The 21,414-nt window shown below is 29.7% G+C and overlaps 1 protein-coding gene across 1 annotated transcript; it reads left to right on the top strand.

Moving 5' to 3' along the window:
- Positions 1-199: 199 nt before the first annotated feature.
- On the top strand, positions 200-17,034 carry LOC107448879 (chymotrypsin-like elastase family member 2A). Its single transcript, XM_087168501.1, has 9 exons — positions 200-265; positions 2,709-2,854; positions 4,213-4,450; positions 4,883-4,996; positions 6,321-6,561; positions 6,917-7,040; positions 8,825-8,981; positions 10,585-10,703; positions 16,765-17,034. The coding sequence occupies exons 1-9, from the start codon at positions 214-216 to the stop codon at positions 16,948-16,950; spliced, it is 1,377 nt and encodes a 458-aa protein (XP_087024627.1). The 5' UTR covers positions 200-213; the 3' UTR covers positions 16,951-17,034.
- Positions 17,035-21,414: the final 4,380 nt, after the last annotated feature.

The following is a 21,414-nucleotide window of genomic DNA, read 5'->3' as shown; positions in this document are numbered from 1 at the left end:
TTTTAAAATCTTGAGTCAGCAACTTTAACTATAAGAAAGTGAGATAAATACGGAACATAAATTTGCTACCTTGCTTTAAATTATCAAGAACAGCTGCAAAATACTGCGTTAGATTCTGAAATTATCAACATGAGAATATCGTCACGTGCTCAACTGTTCCAAGTGTACTTCAGCATTGATTTTGATCAGAGGAGGTGGCAAGCTGGCTAAAGAATGGTGTTCATGAAATATGTTGGCTGTATTCTGCTGTTGGCTGTATTAACAGGTATGTTGCAATACTTTGGGGTTATGCAGGACGAAATGCTAATTATTTGAATTTTTAAATCAATTAAGTTACCTAAAAATGAAATATAACTACATTTTTTTCTATCTATCTGCGAGCATTAAGTTTTTACATAAGAAGATTTGGGTATAAAAGAAAATGTTTCATTAATATGTGAATTGTTAAATTGAAATAGTGAATGAATTAGCTGTTAAATGAATTTTTCTATTTAAATAATATTTGTCAAGTTTTTAAACTTTTTAAGGAAAATAAATTATTTGAACTTACAGTTCTGCTCCTTAATAAATTTTTAAATTTATAGTAAATATTTTTTCTCATCTACACCCGTTTTCAATACATACAAATTTAGCATTAGCAATAGAGGATTTAATATTAGCACATAAATAATAAGGTGTCTTTTATTAACTTACATCACTTATTTTACAAGTTCATATCCAAATATATTTACGAAAATGCATTGCTAAATGAGTTTATATAAATACATAACCTTTTTTTTAATATTTAACTATCTTATTACTCAAAATTATACACATAATATCCCACTATCTAAGTATTAATACTAAATCATTTAGTATTTTTATTTAAAGTAAAAAATATTTTTCTAAAAATGATGTATAATCTAAAAAATTTTTTCGTCGTTAAGTAATATTATTATGCAATGCTGTTAAACTGAACGATAGTTTGGCGTATTGTTTGTTTAATTTGTACGATAATGTGTCTCAACCGTATTAATATCACTGTAATGTTAATCCATATTATGGTTAAATATGCAGTACAATTCATCCGAGACACGAAAAATAGATTTTTCAATGGCATTTGATTCATTGATGATCAGAACAAATAAGATATTTAATTTTCGATTGCTGTCGTTAAGACATGATTTAGGTAAGAAAACAAGAGATTTTTCTACAATCATTGTCTCTCTCATGCATCTCTTGGTCGAAAATAAATTTCCCTGCAGAAATGCTTTAATTGTCAAAGGTCACCAAATAAAATCACACAATATGTCATTTTTTTTCAGCTTTCGCTTTAATAATCTGACTACTTTTGTTAATCAATCTAAAGAAAAGTAACGAATAATTAAAAGGGCACAAAATGTGTATGAAATCATACTTTAAAAAATTTCGGTTCAAATTACTATAAAAAATGCTGGCACTCAGGGTAATGATACTTTTTACTGTAATATCTATTTTTACCGGAACATGTTACGGAACAAAAGTATGATATACCGTGATTTTAACAGTAATAATTAAAATAAAATCACTGAGTCATTCTTAGTAAACAAATATTACTGTAAAAATTACAATGTATTACTTTGCAGTAAAATTGGCTTTTACGGAAAAATAGATTTTGCAGATGATGCACCCAAAGTATCAATACTGTATACCATAATTTTTCCCGTAAATTTTTACAGTTCACTTAAATAGTATCTTTTCCTTTGTGAAGTATTTATTTTATTCAGAAAGTAGCTTTAATATATTATTTTTGCTGTATTTATGAAGCTTAAATAATTTTGACTTTGCATGTCAGCTCTATTATTATCCATCTTAATATAGATTTTTAACAAAAAATGCGTTTTTTCAATTATTAAAGTACTTTTCCCAATTGTCTAAATGCATACTGTTGTAAAAAGACGTATGGATAGACGATCAGCTATCATCCAAAATGTATTTATTCACTCTGTTACAGATGCACATAACAGACACATAGCAAAATTAGCAGAGATACGAGATTTCAAAACCACCATCTTTTTTTACGACTCGACTTTTCATCGCTTCAGAAAACAAAACAAATAAAAGTAATTGTTTTCTACGCAATCTAGTGGCTTACAGTGCTACTGTTATGTAATTAGCTTTCTTCAATGGTCGCCAAGATAAGTAACAGTAAAAGAATACTTAAAATAAACTAAAACATGCATTAATTATGATAAGGAAAACTGTAAATCTTCGAATAATTTTGATAAATTGTCATCCTTTCGAAGAAATTTCAATGCAACATTTTGCGGATGAAAACTGCTTGATCATATAAGAAATTTGAGCTCTAAATCCCTACACCACGATGTTTCAAAAAGACAAAGTAATAAAAAGTTTTGTACTAGAATAAAAAGTTTTAAACAGATCTTCATTTCAACTCTCACAACGGTCTTTGTATTTACAATATTTCTTTAAGACACTCTGTATTCTTATAATGGCTATCCTAATAATTAAGAACAAAGCCATTTTAATTGAAACAAAGGTCCTCATATTCAATACTAAGTTTTATCATTAATGTAAAATAAATTAATCTGCATTTCAATTAGTCTTTATATTTACTACCCCAACATTCTAAATAATTAAAGACAAAGCCAACTCAAAAAAACTTCCTCATATTTATTATCTTTTCATTTGATTTAATAAAAAGCATTTCATGAATCCATTTTTTTCAGCCGCTGATATCGATGACTACCAGTGTCACGATCTTTACGAATACGACGCATCAAAAGTAGGAACTGTCGAAAGTCCCTTCTTCGGTAAGAGAAACTATCATAATGGATTGTGGTGTGAATACAGAATCAGAGCTCCAGAGGGATATGTAAGAGTCATTTTTCGAACCATTTACATTTAGACACTATTATTTACCCTCACACTATATCGATTAGTTTTCAAATATCAAATGATACCGGGAGAGTGAATGATTTACCAGAAGAAACATATAAAGTTCAGCTATATACAGTCATCACTTGAATTTGATTGCATATTTTAGTTCTCAACCCATTTAAACATGCACGTGATCACACTGGCCGAGCTTTTATTTCAACAAGGGAGTCTTTAATAGAGAGTGTTAATTAGAAACCATTTACAAATCCCCTTTCAGTCCCTTCCTCTAATCAAAAGTACCTTTAAAATTCATTATAATTAATACGAATCTCTTCAATAAAGAGCCCCCCTAATGTGAATTGATGAAGCTCTAATATTATTGATTCTATCCACAGACAATTAATCTATAATCTCTCTAAATCGAACTTGATTGATTTGATTGTTTAGCCTTGTCATTGCTTAGATTTTGAATGAATTTGAGATTAAAATCGTTTTTTAACCCCTTTCTGCTTTTGACAATAAAAGCTCAGAGATTTATCACAATTTCCGCCAGTGTGATCTTGTGCTAACCATCAAAAATGAGAACGTCAAAAAATTAAATAAACGCTTATCATTTTGTTGTTCAAACGTTAATTGTATGCAGAGATTGCCAGAATATTACGAAGCCTATTAACGCGAAACAATCGACTACAAAAAGATAAGAGTTTCACTTCATACACAGGATGTGTACGAGGGAATTGAGATGTATACCAATAGCTGAGTCATCGCTGTATTTACCTAATTTTTATTTATTTATATATTTATATAATTATACCGCACAGTGTTATTTTCAGTTTAAATTCCTTAGTGGATCCCAACTCAAAATCCGATTGAAAATTGTTATGAACAGCAATTCTCTCCCTCGAGCCTACATAAATTCATTAAAATTTTATTGTTTTGAGAACGAAACAAACATTTTCCAAAATCTGTTTATTTAAAAGAGTGAAAATTTAGTTTTCTAGCATACCACAGTTAAATTTGAATTGTTCGAGTAATGAATTGAATCGAATTAGAATGATATATAATCATACATCAAACTGCTTTGCAGTTGTTTTCTGGTCCACATTACGAAAAATTTTCTCTTCCAGATATCTACTTCTTGAGTCAAACACAAACTGACGTATTTGTTAATCATTTACCAACTGATGGGATAAGTAAACCTAACATAATTCATAATAATACGTGTTGTGTCATGATAATTCTTGCCTGCATATCTCTGGCATTTATTTCGTCTGATACACGTAAATAATTCACGCATAAACTTTAATTTCTAGTGTTACACGTTTAACAAAATAAATATATTTTCTTTTACAGAGGATTAAACTGAAATTTTTAGAATTCGACGTTGACCCATCGAGTGGCTGCTCTCAAGACCAGCTCGTTGTTTACGGAAAAGACAAGAAGTCAGTGTTGGGTCTTTTCTGTGGTTATGAATTACCAAAACCCATACTTTCAAATGAAGGTGAAAATGAGATACGATTTCTTTTTCGAACGGATTTCATGGTATCAGGAAAAGGATTTAAGGTTCAATACGAGTCTTCACCCCATTTCAGTAAGTCCTTTTACAATAACGCTTTACTCTAAAAATTGTATAAATGTAGTTGCGATATAACATTTTGTAAATCAAAAAGGGGGAAGCATCAAACTCACAATACAGCTCTTAAAGTATAAGGATGTTTTTTTTATTAAGCATCATAGCTATTTTAATAATATTTAGATCTACTCTAATCAGATCCTCTCTAAACAGGGGAGGCTTTCCTCTATATGTGACACAATAGTTACTATGGGATGGGTTAGTTCCATCAAAAAGTCCTCCACGAAGGCAAATTTCTCCCAATACTTGATCCAGGAGTTCCCTTATCTTCTGGATTGGGTTCAAAATGAGAAGACTACGAAGTTGAACAATAGTAGTCGTAAACCCAAAAGACTGGATCAGCTGTTCAACGACGGTTATATACTAAAATAAAATTGTTTATTTTTTCAGCTAGTGTGTGTGAAGCTGGTCAGACTCAATGTGTTAACAGGAACTGTTTTACGAAAGATCAGAAATGCAACGGCGTAGATGATTGCGGCGATGGAACTGACGAAGAAGATTGCGGTGAGGATAAATTTTCTTCTCACATCTCTGGTGCTATGTTTTTTTTCTTTCTAATCCATCACAGGTATTAGTCACTATTAATGAACACCGATGAATCTTAATAATCATTGAGGTTAAAGTAAACTGAAGAAAAAAAATGCAATACTGTATTTTAAGCATCTCTGCATCTTTCGAATGACTGTAATAATATATGTATGCTTAAAAAAGAAAGGGAAAATACAAACAATTCAGGATGATTTAATATATACGGGCCATTCTGTTCGCAGTAAAGAAATATCTCCTTCCATCATCCATATTATTTTTGATACAAAACTTCAAACGCCCGATCGATGCTGAACACTTGTTGATATTCGTCTTTTCTAGAAATGTTTTATTCAAACTCAATATAAAAATTCATTACTGGACCATGCCTTTTTTTATTACTTATTTTCGAGCATAGAACTTTTATACTAGTTACAATAATTATTTTTTAAATTATGAGATTTAACAGGCAAAGTACAGAATCAATAAATAGACAGGCAATTACCTGCCTAAAATTGGACTGTTAAATATGAAATGATTTCATTCTTAATTTAAAGCCGTAAAACTAAAACAACATGCAAAATTCAATCAGTTAACTCATTTTAACTTCCGTTGGGTTACAGATAAACTACAAAATAAAAGGATAAATACGCTCAAATGGTGTATTAACAGAAACCGCTTTTGGTGAAAAAATATTTCGAATGACTCTTATTATTTATCCGGAAGTCATAATACAAAACCAATGATTCAGTCATTTAAGATAGCGCTTCCAAACCAACTGAAAGCTGAAACTCAGCCTCAACTGTATCTAACGTGACACAAACTGGTAATAATTTGGGATTCACCGAAAAGTTGTTAGTTATTGAAGAGATTTTTCCAGGTAATATAAGTTACCATACATTGTTTGGAAAAGAAGTCATTTTTTCTACAATCCAAAAACTGTTAGATAAAAGTTATATATTTTCTTTAAATATCAAAAATACAAGTAAATAAAAATTTCCATTTTTCACTTTTGTAACTGTCGAGCTAATGAAATGAGTTGTTCAAGGTTTCCCATATGAGACGCATTACCATCGTTTAAGTACAAAATAATGTACATCATATTCAAATTTCATGTCAGTCGGATGATTTCTTGTAGAGTTATGACAAATAACGCACTTGTTGCTTAAGTTTTGCACACCAGTGTATTATATTGATTCTCATCATAAAATGTATAATAATAAGCTCATAAATTGATGATGATTTCAAAACGAAGAGCGAGGGATCTGCAACTTCTGTTAGCTAATGAAATGAGTTGTTCAAGGTTTCCCATATGAGACGCAGCCACAGAAGTGTGGAGTGCAAACTATCGAGCCAAACACAATTTTCAAGAAGCAGGGGGTAGAAGGTGAGGACAGGATGGTGGGAGGAGAATCTGTCATCCCCAACAGTTGGCCATGGCAAGTCTCTCTGCAGAACACATTTAGTGAACCAAATGGACATTTTTGTGGAGGTACACTCATAAATGCTCAATGGGTACTCACTGCTACCCACTGCGTCGCTGGGTAAGTGTTATTTGTTAATTCTGTTATGTTATATAGTTTACATAAAAATTCTTACTTTTAAAATTATTCGTATAACATTACTAAATTGTAAATATTTTTATTTTTTAATTATAATATAATTTGAAGTAAGTTTATAATACCAGTTATATTGCATTTATAGGTCAAAAATGAGTGTTTTTATCTGATTGGAGCTTTTCTTTCCTCTCAATTTTAATTATTTTTCCTTTTCAAGTATAAGATCCCTTTAAATAATACAAACATTGACACAGATTAATTGTTAAATAAAAATGTTTCTAATAAAAGCCTAAACACTTATTTGAGTGATGAAATGTTGTTTCCCATTCACAAATTTTAGATATCCTTTTCCTGGAAACATCAAGATTCATTTGGGAGCTCACAGTAAATTCAGAAGAACTCAATACGAACAGATAAGAAGGAGTAAAAAAGTCATCTCGTATCCAAATTTAGAAGGAGAAGATGTAAGCATTTCCTTTAACATATCATTTTACAAAACAAATATATTAGCTTATGTTTAGGTTGCTGGATAGCAAAATTATAATCGGCAGCATTTTATAATGTTACAAACATTGATTTCACTAAAAAGTATTGCCACCATTTACAGTCGTTTATTTTTTAATCTACTTTTTCACTGTAATTACCCACTGGCAAAATGGGGTTTGAGTTTGATGGCTTGCTCATCTTATTTATATGTCATCACACTTTTCAACTGTACTAATAGTAATAGTAAACAGTGCGGATGCGTCGTCACTGCGTATGTTGCTATGGCGACCGCTGCTGTTTGATAATTTTTTTCGAATTCTTTTTTTTCACTTTTAATTTTGTTACGCATTAAGTTGGTGAGCTTATTTTTGAGATATGGGACCAGAGAGATCCCATAAATATTTATTGTGCTGTGAATAAAAGAGAATTTCATCATTTTAAGTATATTTTTAGATTTTTTTGCTTTAATTAAGAATCAGAAATTCTAACCTATAGTTCAAACTGGATCGTTTTCAATACTAATTCTGGTGAATATCCCAAATAAAGAGGGTCCCAAACAGATTAACACGGTTATCAAAGGGTAGAGTTGAAGCAAGAAAAAAACGATGCAGTGGCCTAAACTTACCGAGGCTAAAAAATTCAAAGCAAAAGAATGTAGACGGGAATACCTTAAGCGATACACAGAAACGGAAAAACGAAAAGATTCCGTTCAAAAACGCAAGCATGAAGCCCGTTCCTCACAAAAGTACCAAAGTGATTGAAAGAATTAAAACCTACCGAAGAACCCCTTTCATGCAAACACGAGAACTGGGTGTTGATCATTGTCAACGTACCCAATGACTTGCTCAAGACCATAAACTGTCTTCCATGCAATATAAATGATTCATTCACTATTCATGTAAAATTGAAAAAAAGTCTAGCTTTCAAATGTCATTTCATGTATGAACTTATGAATTCGAAACGGGTGAATGATGCACATTACAATCTCCTTCAAACACCATTGTACCCATCCGAAAATATTAATATTGATCTTAATTGGCTGTTCAATGTCGGTTCAATCATCAAAAGAATTAACACGGAATATGTCTGAGCTGCATTCAAATATGTCTGCGAAATTATGTACCCAACAGTTCAGGATTAACAGTCAACGGTGTCCAAGATGAAAACACAATAAAGCTGCTTTTCCAAAAAAAAGAAAAAAAAGAAAAGAAAATTAGTCAACAACCATTTTTTTTAATGCTTAACCGGTGATCGCCTTGTAGGGATCACAATTATTTTTTAATTCTTCGTTTGTTTTGCTTTTGATTTGAAATATTTCGTTTCTTCTACAGTTGAACATTTTTTTTTCTTTATTCATTTTTTGTTTGTTTCTTTGACAAGATATATTTTGATGCACATTAGAGTTAAATTAATGACTGCATTTGAAAAAAATTTCGTTAAAAAAACAAGCATTAATAAAATCGCACTTATTTTTTTTAAACAATTGTTATTTGGCCAATGTTATATAATTTTTTGCCAGATAGTTTTGTACTTTAAAATGTATTCGTTTTACCTCACACGACAAAAAATGTTGGTTACCAAAATTTTTGACTGTATGATTCATTTGATTAAAACAATCTCTAGCTTGGATAAAGAAACTGGTTGCAATCAGCGTTACAATAATAGTATTTAAGATCTGTTAAAAAAAACTCATGCAACAGAATTTATACAGAAGAAAGTATAAAAAGTTGGAAGCAACTTCATTTAACGTTATGTATTTTAGATCAGGAGATTCAGCATGACTGATGATATTTCTCTCATTAAACTGAATGCTCCAGTGAAATTCAATGACGGCGTACAACCAGCATGTTTGCCAGGTCTTGGTTGGAAGGCTGATGCTGGATGGCACTGCTATGTCACAGGATGGGGTGAAACTAGAGGTAAGGAGAAAAATGTTTTTAGAAAGAAAGAATTAGCTATTTGAAAAATCTATTTACTGTTCTGAATTATCTTTTTAAAAAGTCTCGTTAGTAAGGTAATGCGATTATTATGGTGGAATCAGATATTATCTGTTTTGGATGCTAAAATAATCGTTGATAAAATCAAGTTTTTAAAACGACCCAAAGGATACAAAAAATAAATAATTTTGAATTCAAATATTTTACACGTATCTATAATTAAAAAAAGTGCCAATGAATAAGCATTTTTAAGTTTTTATTTGCTCTTAAAGATAACGAAATAGAAAACTTATCATGATTTAATAAATTAATTCAATACTTTTAGAAAACACATGGCTGATATTTTTCTGAATGGTCCGAAAAATGAGCTTAAAAACTATTAGAGTGACTTTTAATGTTTATATGTAAGAAAAGTTTCTGACCCTAAAGGAGACAAAATATCTTTAACTCGTTCCTATCAAAATCAGATAGTTTAAATAAATATTTTTATATTATTAACACGTACCATACCGTCTACTTAAAAAGTTATTGTTTTGTTTGGGGAATAAATCGAAAACGCTTTTTATAACGTTTGCAGTACGCGAAGAAAAACAAAGTATTTTTAAAAGACTTCAGTTTAACCTTCTTATCAATGTCAGAATATTCATTGAGAAAGCTCTCTTATTGAAGATGCATTTATTACTATTGTTATCATATGTAGGACCGTTCATTTTTTGGTCAATGGAATTGTCCGAGAACAAACTCAATCGAAAAGATCAAATGTGGTCTATTAAATCCTTCCAGAACAAATCGTTTCTTCTGTATTGATTTTCACCTTTTTATGGCAAGCGATATTTTCTATGATTTTTGTATAGTTCAGAAGTTTTGCTTTTATTTGCATAAATTACTGACACTTCCTAAAATTCAGACATTATGAAACACTAAAAGTTTTGCATTATGCGTACTTTATGATACTGTAATAAGAATACAACAGAGTATTTCCTTCTGTTGTTGAATGGACTTAAATTAAAGCAATTTATTTTACTAAGTTAGTTACCGTCTTATCTTCGAGCCCTCTCAAGTAAATCCTGCACATACTCCCACGTAAATTCTGCGCAATGTAGTTTCCACAAAATAAACTCGATTCTCAACAGAGCATGCGCATGTAAAATTGCAAAATCTTTCTTTAAATATTTCCAATTTATGTGATATATGCTCAACTGTTGAATGTTGCCTCTCTTGCTGAGCCGAAACAGTCATACAATTATTATAAATAAGTCCCTTGAATGATGATGGGGATTACATTAATGAAGACCAAGAGCTAAATTAATGTTTTAACAATTAAATAAATAAAATGATAACATTTTGCATTACCAACTGTTACAGTTTGAGGATTACTCAGTTTTTACCAATAAATAAAGTGAAAAATCGGTTCTCCCCTGAAGTTATGCCGTAGTGTGGATAACACTTTTCCCCCCCGTCCTGAAAATTGTTTTCTTTTTCCAAATAAGCTATTATGGACAAAAACCGATTGTGGTTTTCAAATTTCATCATTATTTTTACTGTAAATGAAAAAGCAGTATCCCTGGAATACTTTTTCTTGTAGGATCTGGGGGATCAGATGTACTGAAACAGCAAGAGCAAGTTGTACAAACTCTCCAACAATGCAGTTATAATGAACACACTCAAATTTGCGTAGAACAGAGAAATCAATCCCCATGCCACGTAAGTTTTGCTACCATTGGTTTAAGGCTGCCTCTGTATTATTTTTTCTATTTAAAGAATTTTATTTAATGAAAACATTTCAAGCTCGGAGAAATAATCAATTTGTTTTTAATAAGATTTACGGGCAATGAATATTAGATGTTACCCAGATTATATGCAATCGTAATTACTTGCAATTGTAGATCAGTGTTATTGTTTTCAAAGATTAATTGCTAATCGAAATTTTTAGTTTTATTTGAAAATTACGACTGTTTTTTATCTCGATTACAAGTAATCATAAGTGAGTCATTCCACGTCAGATCAATCACTTTTGGACCGACCCCCCATCGATTTTGATGAAATTTGGTGGAATAAATTAAACAATTCTACCAATTTTTAGATTTTTTATTCAAAAATTGTCCAACTTATGGACATTTGAAAAAATAAAATTTTCATAAAAAACGACAAACTTGCATACATATAAATAGCCGTAACTTTTTTTCTAATTGTATCAGGGAAAAAATTAAAAAAGCATTGCAAAGCTAAAAAATAGAGCTTTTATTTGATATCTTATTTAAACTTCTCAGGCTAGGTCAAACTTTCAAAGTTACCTAATTTGATCTTTTACCTGAATTATCTCAAAACATATGATCTCAAAAAATTACGAAAAAAAGAATTTTTTTTACTGAAACATTCTTTTACACATTTACAAATTTGTAGCCTGGAGTCTCAACAGGAAGGGTATAAAGAATTAACACAAGTGATATACTGTATAATTAAAAATGTTATGCTGTACAATGCACTCAACAAATATTTCTTTCTCTTCTTGACAGAAATAATTCGAGTTTAATATTTAATAATATAATACACATATTTTGTAACAAATCAACAGATTTGACACGCAATTTGCTACTACTAAATATTAATTTAACATGATCACCACAATTTCTAATCAATATACAAGTAATAAATTTTTTAAATAAACAATTATGAAAACATCCTCCTTTTTTTCCAACCTTCTCATTTTAATGCTTTTATGAATTTCTCAAAGCATTTTCAGAATTTTTATAATTAAAATAAAAATGAATAAAAATAAAGTTCTGAGTTCTTCTAATCATCTGCTGTGAGTGCTAAAGCAGAAGTTTGAGTTTAAAATGTAAGCATTCTGACACTTTAGTTCTGTGTGTTTCTTTTTCTTTGTTTATACATGTTTATTTTTTATTCATTTATCTTCTAAGGGAAATTCTGAAGGATTTAACAAGATTGACTGGATCTTGCATTCAGATCAATTGAAATACATTTTCGTTTTAATTGATGTGCGGCTTACTGGTATTACACAATTACCAAGGATTGTGCGAGCATTTTTATGTCGCTTTTCAAGAAAATGTCTCTGTTTCTCATAATCTTTATCTGTGCAGTGTGTAAAATGGCAAGAAGGGATATTTTTTACAGCCCATTCACATAACTTTCACGGTGTCATGATTTGATCATTATAGGAACAATGAAGGCTGGAACGCTTGTCTTTTGATGCAGCACTATCACATGAACTTTTTTCATGGGCCGTAGGAAGGAAATGCCACTCAGCTGTGAGACCAAAGTCTATATCATGATAGCACAAATTTATCAAGCTCTGTTGATTTTTGTACTGTGAAGCTGCTACATCTGAGAAGTAATAAATATGTTTTATTTTGTTGCTGAAATGTAAGGTTATAAACTGCAACAATTGGGTCTGAAAAAGGTGAACACTGACAGTATCATGCTTGAGACATTCCAAAATGGAAACAAAGGAACATGATCCAATTTAAGTGTCTCTGAATTCATATAGTAAATGACAAAAGGGTTAATAGTCCACTGGGAATTATTCCGATGGTATCCTTGGACTGCATCCTGCAATACAAAAGAATAATTTTCAGCAAAATCACAGATCACTATTCAGTCTTTATCATCCAGGCCTTCTTTCAGATTTGATAAAAAGCATGACTGTTGATTAGTAATGAATGAATATGGTAGAAGAATTCTAGGTTTTGCTTCAAATGTTTCAAGAAAACCTTCTACATTGTTGTTAACCGTCATACGCGTTGTGCGGTCAGTTGTAGCCCACAGTTTATAGATGATCTCGTCTATTCCATTCAAAAGAAACACGTTGTTTATTTGCTCTAGTACATGGGTATTTCCAGGGCAATAATCACAATTGAAAAAAAAAAGCATTCTGGAAGAGGAGGATTGCAAACCATTCTTGATAGGACAATCTTTGTATGGTAATTCTTCAGAGCTAGTTAAATGCTATAATTTGCAACCAGCTAGCATAAGTTTTACATTTTCGAGAATCAAACAGACACAGACACAATGGGTTCCACTCGCACCAGTCAGCACACAATTTTTCGGACGCAATTCACAGAACTTGGAGAATCCAACTCGAACATTGGAATTTTTATCTTTAAACCTTTGAAAAATTTCTTTAAGATTTCCTAAAACCAGACGCTTTTGTTTCTGTATTTTTAATTCTGATTCAATCATTGTGACAAAATCTTTTCTTCCAGGCAAACAACAACTCACTTCATCACTGTTGTAATACGCAATGATATTAACAATTGTACTGTCAGTAAGAGTTTTTCCAGGTCTAGGATTTGGACTTGTTAAAATACACTGATCTTCAACTAGCAGTTTAGATTTTCGCGCCATGTAAAATGTTGCATTAAATTCTTCCTGAATTTTACGAATACTCCAGGTTTTAGGCAATATTGTTAGCATTTGGAGCTTGAGACTGCTTGAGTCTGTATCTTGAAATTTTTCTTTCAGCTGTGAAATCATGATAGATTCGTCAGACATTGTTGCAGAATTCATGCGCTTTCGTATACTATAATTGTCCTTTAAAACTTCTCCAATTTTCTTAATTTGTTTTGCTCAATACCTAATCTTTTTGTTTCTACGGGAGATTCACCTAAAACGCGTTATGTATCGTTCAAACTTCCTAATTCTGCGTCTTTATCATTCCATATTTCTTTCTGAACATCCTCTTCTGAATCACTTTCGCTAAACAACCTAGGGTTTTCCTCTGCTTCATTTACAACTGAGAAATCTGGCAATTTCGAGAGAGATATTCGACAAGAAGAACATATTTTTTGTTGCAAAGATAAATTTGGGCATTTTTTAATCATCCAATGCAGTACTTTTCTCAAATTATTTTTGACATAAGTGTGGTCATTTTTAACCAGAGGATTAACACAAAAAATTTCACGTTCAAAATCCATTTTGAGAAATAAAACGTTACATTACAGAAACTGATTAAATTGCCTTATGCAGCAAAATTAAACAGCGATTGTATTCTTTTATTTCCGCTGACATACACAAACGATTTACAAAACATTAATAACAAGAAAACGAAGAAAAATCATTTGGGTGGCCTAGCAACCAGCCAGAGTTGCAGTTATTATATTTACAAGAGTTGGCAGACGATTTAAAACAATTATTTTAAACTAATTCTCCATTGACGTCGGATCCATAACATTTTTAATTATACAGTATATCACTTGTGTTAATTCTTTTTACCCTTCCTGTTGAGATTCCAGGCTGCAAATTTGTAAATGTGTAGAAGAATGTTTCTGTTAAAAAAAATATTTTTTTCGTAATTTTTTGAGTTCACATGTTTTGAGATATTTCAGATCAAAGGTCAAATTAGGTCACTTTAAAAGTTTGACCTAGCCTGAGAAGGTCATATAAGATATCAAATAGAAGCACTAGTTTTTAGCTTTGCAATGGTTTTCAAATTTTTTTCCTGATACAATTAGGAGAAATGTTACGGACATTTATATGTATGCAAATTTGTCGCTTTTTATGAAAATTTTATTTTTTCAAAAGCCTATAATTTAGACAATTTTTGAATAAAAAATCTAAAAATTGGTAGAATTACCTATTTTATAATGATAGTTTATTCCACCAAATTTCATTAAAATCGGAGGGGGGTCGGTCCAAAAGTGATTGATCTGACGTGCAATGACTCACTTTTAATAATTGGAATGACAGTACTTTTAATAATTGGTACTAAAAATAGTTAAATTGTAATCAACTTTATTGTGTCTAAATATGTCTGGCTTTTTGAAAAAGTTAAAGTAACATTTTGATAAATTTAAAGTATCGTATAGTGTTTATTTTTAAAGATGGTGAATATTTTTTTTAAAATTTCAATTCAATTTATCACGATTGAAAGATTTTAAAAGTATTTAGAATTTATTGCAAATCATGCATCGTTCATTACATGCATCGTGTTAGAGAACAAATCAGATTTATGCGTTTAGCCTGAAGATAAGTTTCAATTCTTGAAAGACGCTTTTAAAAGAAAGCATGGAGTAGATAAACGGTAAGTGGTCTTCTCGAATATCACTGCTGTTGTTTTGTTTCTACCACGTGATTTAAAGAAATTCTTCTTAAGCTAGTTTTTTTTTTCTTTCAGTAAGCTGATTTACAGTACAAAGTTTGAATTGAATTAATGAAAAACTTCCTTAAAAATTGAAAATTGCAATATTTTAAATCTTTTTATTCGAGCACTGTTCAACCGATTTTAAACAGAACTTGTATCGAAAACTATGTATTTTTACAAAAAGAGAAAATGCATATCTCTTACATTTTCTTCTTCTTCATCATTATGAAAAATAAAGAACTGATCTAATTAAATATTAGATAATGATAGTTTTATAATGAATTTATATTTGATCAAATAAGTTTTACAATGGGATACCTGCAAGTGACATGGGTATCTCGATCCTGATTGGTTATTGAAACATGGCATTTATTTACGTCAACAACTGTTCTTTCCATTCTATTTCGAGTAAGCTAAGCCTGTCAAGCATCAATTCTCTTAAATGACGCATTCTATATTCTAACTCAAAGATTCTTTCACAAAGATTTCAATTTTTTCAGCACACCTTTTTTACCTAATGCAAAGACAGACATGAAGCCCTGTAGAACATAAACAAACAAATTATGTATCGAAGTTGCCAGGAACAGAAAACAAAAATATATCACGGTTACAATAAAATATATAAACAAATAAGAAGAAGAGAGAGAGTTAGTTATATTTCAATAAATTCAATCTGTAAACTGTATTTAATTAAATTCACGTTCATTACCTTGTGTGGAGAAACTCAACTTTAACATGCCATTTTATTCATAAACGATCAGGTCGCGCTGACGTTACATTGTATGGGTATCCGCGGACTTCTTCTTGAAGTGTAATTACCCAATTGTGTATAAATATCACGTGATTCGTTTTATAGATAAGGTTAAAAGCTCAAATAATAAATTATGGATTCATACTTTGTAATCTTTTAGTTTATGAGTTCTGAAAACGCATAAAAAATGACGTGATTTGAGACATTTGTTGTAGGGATTAAATTAAGGAATCGATATTTTCTAGTTTATAGTTACAACAATTATTAATAGTTAAAATATGAATGCTAAAAATAGTTTATGCATTATGATTTCAACATGGTATTTGACACTTTTTGTGACAGTAGTATATAGCTCTTTTAAAATTTGAAAACAGACAGATCAGAAATTATATTTTTTTATTATGATTATATATATATATATATATATATATATATATATATATATATATATATATATATATATATATATATATATATATATATTTATACTTTTATGAGATTACCAAAGGCGGGTTATTGCGTAAAATATGAAAATAGGTAGCTATAAATTTAAAGTTCTTCATTGTTTATTTAAAAGAATTATAATCTGATAATGCATATGAAATTATTTTCATGGCATTTAATAAAATAAAGCAATTTTGCAACAGCCCATTGTGAAACATTTCATACAAATTTCTCCAATTGTTTCGGTTCTGGTTGTTTCTACCTGACTGTACCCAACCATTTGAAGGTGGTCTCACCGAGCAATAATGGCTATAACTGAAGAGCAATCCAACACTTTCTTTTAATCAAGATAGTGGTAACACGTATAATCTTAAAAAAAATTTTGCGAAGTTCCAGCTTTGATTTAAATTTATTTTTATGAGTTAGAAATGAGAGAAAACTTTCTAACTATGAGATTATATTTCTTTCAGGGTGACAGCGGTGGTCCATTGCACTGCAGACTTGGAGATAAATGGTTTGTTTTTGGAGCTGCCAGCTTTGTTACCACCACCAACTATATGAGTGGTCTCTGCACAGGACCTGGTGCCAGGACTGTCTATGCAAGTTCAGCTGACAAAGCTGAATGGATAAAAACCATTATTAATAAATACGGTTAAACTTCTTTTGCAATAAAGTGCCTTATAAATATTATAATGATATTTATATTTTCTTTGGTTAAATAAAATTGCTGTTAGGAGAAAGTATTTAATACTTTAAAAACTATTAATAGCATCACTATACATTCACGGTGCGCCTTAACTAAAATGAAATAAAATACTCTTAAACCTAGAAAATTAGAAGAGATTCTGAATTTACAATGTTCTTTGATAATAAAAATCAAAAAATTAAAATAATCCGTGGAGAGATTTTTAAAAAAATCCACTTTGAACTTTTTTGCTCACGAAGTACGATATTTCAAAAATGTTAGCATCATTTCATACTTATAAATAGAAAAAAAAATAACATATTTGTATTAAATATTCATAATTACCGTTTATAATAAATTTTACAATTATTAGAAGTTTTTAATTGTTAATTATAGTCGATGAACCACTATTTAAAAAACAAAAATAATAAAAACTTAAATCGACTTTAGCGACACAAGCACTGTGAAATTAACACAAGCACTGTGACTTTAAAAATGGCAGCTTCCATTCGTGTGTGTACAGTCCGCAAAAAAAAAAAAACGAATCACCCTGAATAACTTTCGTTCTAATGATCGGATTTTCATGAACTAAGTGTCAATCTTAATGGTTCCTGGGGGTGACCTCAAATATGTTAATTAATTAGTGCTAACTATTAATTAAGTTACGAAATCAGACACAAAAACGTACTTTCTCTGAATAAACATAGAATTTTTTTACATATTTGGAGTCTAGACACTTGAATTAGGGGGGGGGGTAGACAAAATTTAAAAAAAATTGGGTGGTAAATTGGGCCGCAATAAAGGTTTATATATTTAGCGATAGTCCAGAAAACCGCCAAAAAAAGTCGCCTGCGCAAATAAATATTTTAAGATAACCCATTGACTAATTCAAAAGAGGAGTGCTTAATTTTACTAGGTTGCTACGCAACCAAGCTCTGATAGTAAAAAAATTGAAATAATGTTCAGTGATTGCTCGGAGAGCTTTAATTTATTGTTAATAGAAAACATCTCGAAGTTTCTAGGCAATAAACAATTTTTTTAGGGGATTTCTGTCCATAAAGCAAAAAAAAAATTTTTTAATCTCCTTTGAAAAGTAAATTTGAATCGATTTATAAATTATTTATGATAGTTTTTAGAATTTAAATGCATGAACTTTTTATCTGATATTATTTAGATTACACTGTTTCTACTATATTTATTCGAGGATTTTACACTAAAATCAAATGAACATAACTTATTATAGCTATATACAAAATTTTAGGGATAATCATTTTTACAGCTTTAATCGAGTCTTCTAGGTAAGAAAGTTTGAAGAAAAGAAAAGTGCTTGAAAAATAAAATGTAGATTGTATAATAATTCTAATGCACATTCACAAGGTTTTCTATAATTTACGATATTTCTTTTTTCTATAACTCAAGGAATTGCTGAATGTTTAGTGGCATTTTAAAAAGATTGAAATATGTTATGTTCAAGAATAAGACATTGAAATAATATGTTGCATATTGTAGGATTCATTGTTTAAAAAATCGCTTCATTCTACCAGATATTTAGGTTACATCGTTTTCTTTGGATAAAGATGATTAGCAAATAGCATCCTCATGTTTCGATACATTCTGAAACTTATACGTTCGCAAATTCACCATAAAATGTCGCACAGCATATTCTTCAATTACGATAAGCTACATTTACCACCAAATACTGCTACTATGGTTATTTTTGTTTTCTTATATATATCTGATGCTCTCTTTTTTAACAGAGCTCATAAGATCCTTAAGATACTGAAATGGGGGTACAAAAAATTAAAAGATGAAATATTTAATTTCATTAACTCAAAATATCTGGTGTCAAAATGTTAATTTTTAAGTTAAATATAACTTTTACAATATTGATGTTCTTACGTTTTTAAAGACCACATGAATCCTGATAAAATATTAAAATGCATATGTTTACTTTAACGAGTGTAAAATCCTTATCAAAATAATGATCAAGACCCAAATGTAAAACAGTATAATTGACGATAAAAACTCAACTGGCTTCAAAACATATGAAGAGGGAAATAAAAGTCGACATGTTTCGAGATTTCAAACATAATCGCCCATTCTCAAGACTTGTCAGGCTTGGATAACTTGTGACTTTTATTATTGGACGCTCAAAACATGTCTATTTTTATTATCATCTATTATTTTTTTAAATCAATGAAGTTTTTATATTTTCGATTCAGTTTCTTGGGATTATCCATTTAGTTACACAACATATTAAATTATTTCACTCGATATTAAAATAAGTTTTACATATGTTATAGGCACAGGTTCTTAGATTGAAAAAATAATAATTCACTACTTTGTAAAAAAATAAATGCAGTAAAAAAAAAAAATTTTTTTTTTTGCTGCAAGCCTTAACATTTTAATTTAAGGTCATAAAAAAATTCCGTTTACAATTGAAATTTCGAGACTCGAATGTGAAAATGGAATGTCCCCTAGTACCAGGAATCGAAATTAAATAGTTACAAGGACAACTTTTTTAAACAAGTTAGCGTTTCCGTCCTACTCGAAGTTGTTTGAAAAGGTATTTTTTATATATCGATTCCAAAGTTTATTCTACATATATTTCAGGGTATACTTTCGGAGTATTTCGATCGAGTTTATTTCTACACCCTTATTTGCTTAAAATTATTAAATAATTTACTTAAAATAAATTATTCAAGCTACATGATTTAATGCATTTATGGTATAATAATAAACGGAGCTTCCAACGCATATCCTTAACCTTAATACCGCTATCATTAAATAAATGGAATAAGCATAGATAAATAATAAAAGTTAATTTTTCTCTTAGTTTTAATTTTCAAGAAATAATATGTTTCGATCAAACAGATTTCATTCTGAAAATAGCGAAATAATTGAGTAGGTCCCTTGGAGCAATATCATTCTTATCCTCTTTTGACGAAATATAGGAAAAATTAGTTTTCACAGTTTCTGTAAAAAGTATGTTAGCCAACTTGCCACGTTTTTTTAAAAATTTTTTTTATTAAAATAAGTTCGGAAATTGTGTATTTTTTATAGCATTTTTTTTTTAAAAATCAGATGACTCTAAAATTGGTACTGCTTCGGAATCCTTACAAATTTCAATTTTTAGTATTTCCTGCTTAACAAAATAAGGCATTTTCCTGATAACAAATTATACTGCAATAATATCTTGGAAATCATGCTAAAGTAAAAAATTAAACAAAATAGTTTAGTATATTATCAGAAAAAAAATCTACTTGGTATCATAAAGAGTAAAAGATATAATGAAATAATTAGTGAATCACACGTGGTCAGATAATTAAAACTTTAATTTCACAGCTAAGATAGTAGGACGACATTTAAGATACTGAGATATTTTAAGATACTAAAAAAATTGGCTACGTATTCCACAGCTTTTTATGTTCGTTATCTTTATCCTCTTTGTAGTGACTTATAAAACATCAACACTATTTTAGATAATCTAAGTTGAAGTCACAAGAAACAAAAACAAAAAAAAAAGACAATCAATAATTTATATTCTTTTTTCAAAAAAACTAGCATGCTAAGCAAATAATCAGCTGTTTTGCATTAAATAATTTTAAACAGCTGAATGTTTTTAATTCCTTAACAAGGTTTTATTCTTAGCTAACAGACAATAATTCTTTAAAAAAAACTTGACTATAATTTAAAAAGGAAACCTAAATTAAAGAAAATCTAAATTAAAGTTCTAAAAAAATTTATTAGTATATTAATGAAGAAATAATAAACGTAAAATGGTAAAGAATAAGATTTTTAAAATGTTGAAAGTTAATTAAATAGTTGGTAAAATAGTTCTGCGATACACTTCCGGAAATTTCTTTTAAGATTAGGATGATATAGGGTAAACCAACAAATGAAGGAGCATTTCATAGATATTTCTTCGAAATAAGATTTTAAGCGTTTCAATTTAGATTAATTGGTAACAGTAGCTTACTACCTAACAATAGGAAGTCATCTAACAATGCATTTAGTTACCTGGTCTTTGAGTCTTCTCTGGAAAAAGTTTTGAATTTGTTAGTATCTGTTCAACGCCTTGTTTCTTTGACAAAATTGTAAGGTCAGTGTTTGTTGTTAGCCGTTTAAACTACAATTAATTGCATATAATAATGCTTTTTTTTCTCATTGTGAAAAAAAGAATTCAAAATATAGTCATTGAAGTTACGTTTTATTTATTTTAAGCATCATAACATAAGCAAGTACTGAGATTAGGGGGTGTTTATTAACTGGATTACCGAACGATGAAAAACCAATGAATAAACAAGTGTTCCTTTACTGGGATTTTTTCAAGTTAATGAAAATAAAAGAAAAATTTTAATTTTCTTGTACCTTTTGTCATATTATAAATCAAAATTATGTTAAAAAAAAAAAGAAAAAACTTCTAACCAGTGAA

Source organism: Parasteatoda tepidariorum, chromosome 7 (assembly GCF_982258835.1).
Source record: "Parasteatoda tepidariorum strain Cologne lab strain chromosome 7, Ptep-v5.0, whole genome shotgun sequence".
Lineage (NCBI taxonomy): Eukaryota > Metazoa > Arthropoda > Arachnida > Araneae > Theridiidae > Parasteatoda > Parasteatoda tepidariorum.
The sequence above is the reverse complement of the archived record's forward strand: the minus strand, read 5'-3'. Positions and strand labels throughout refer to the sequence as shown.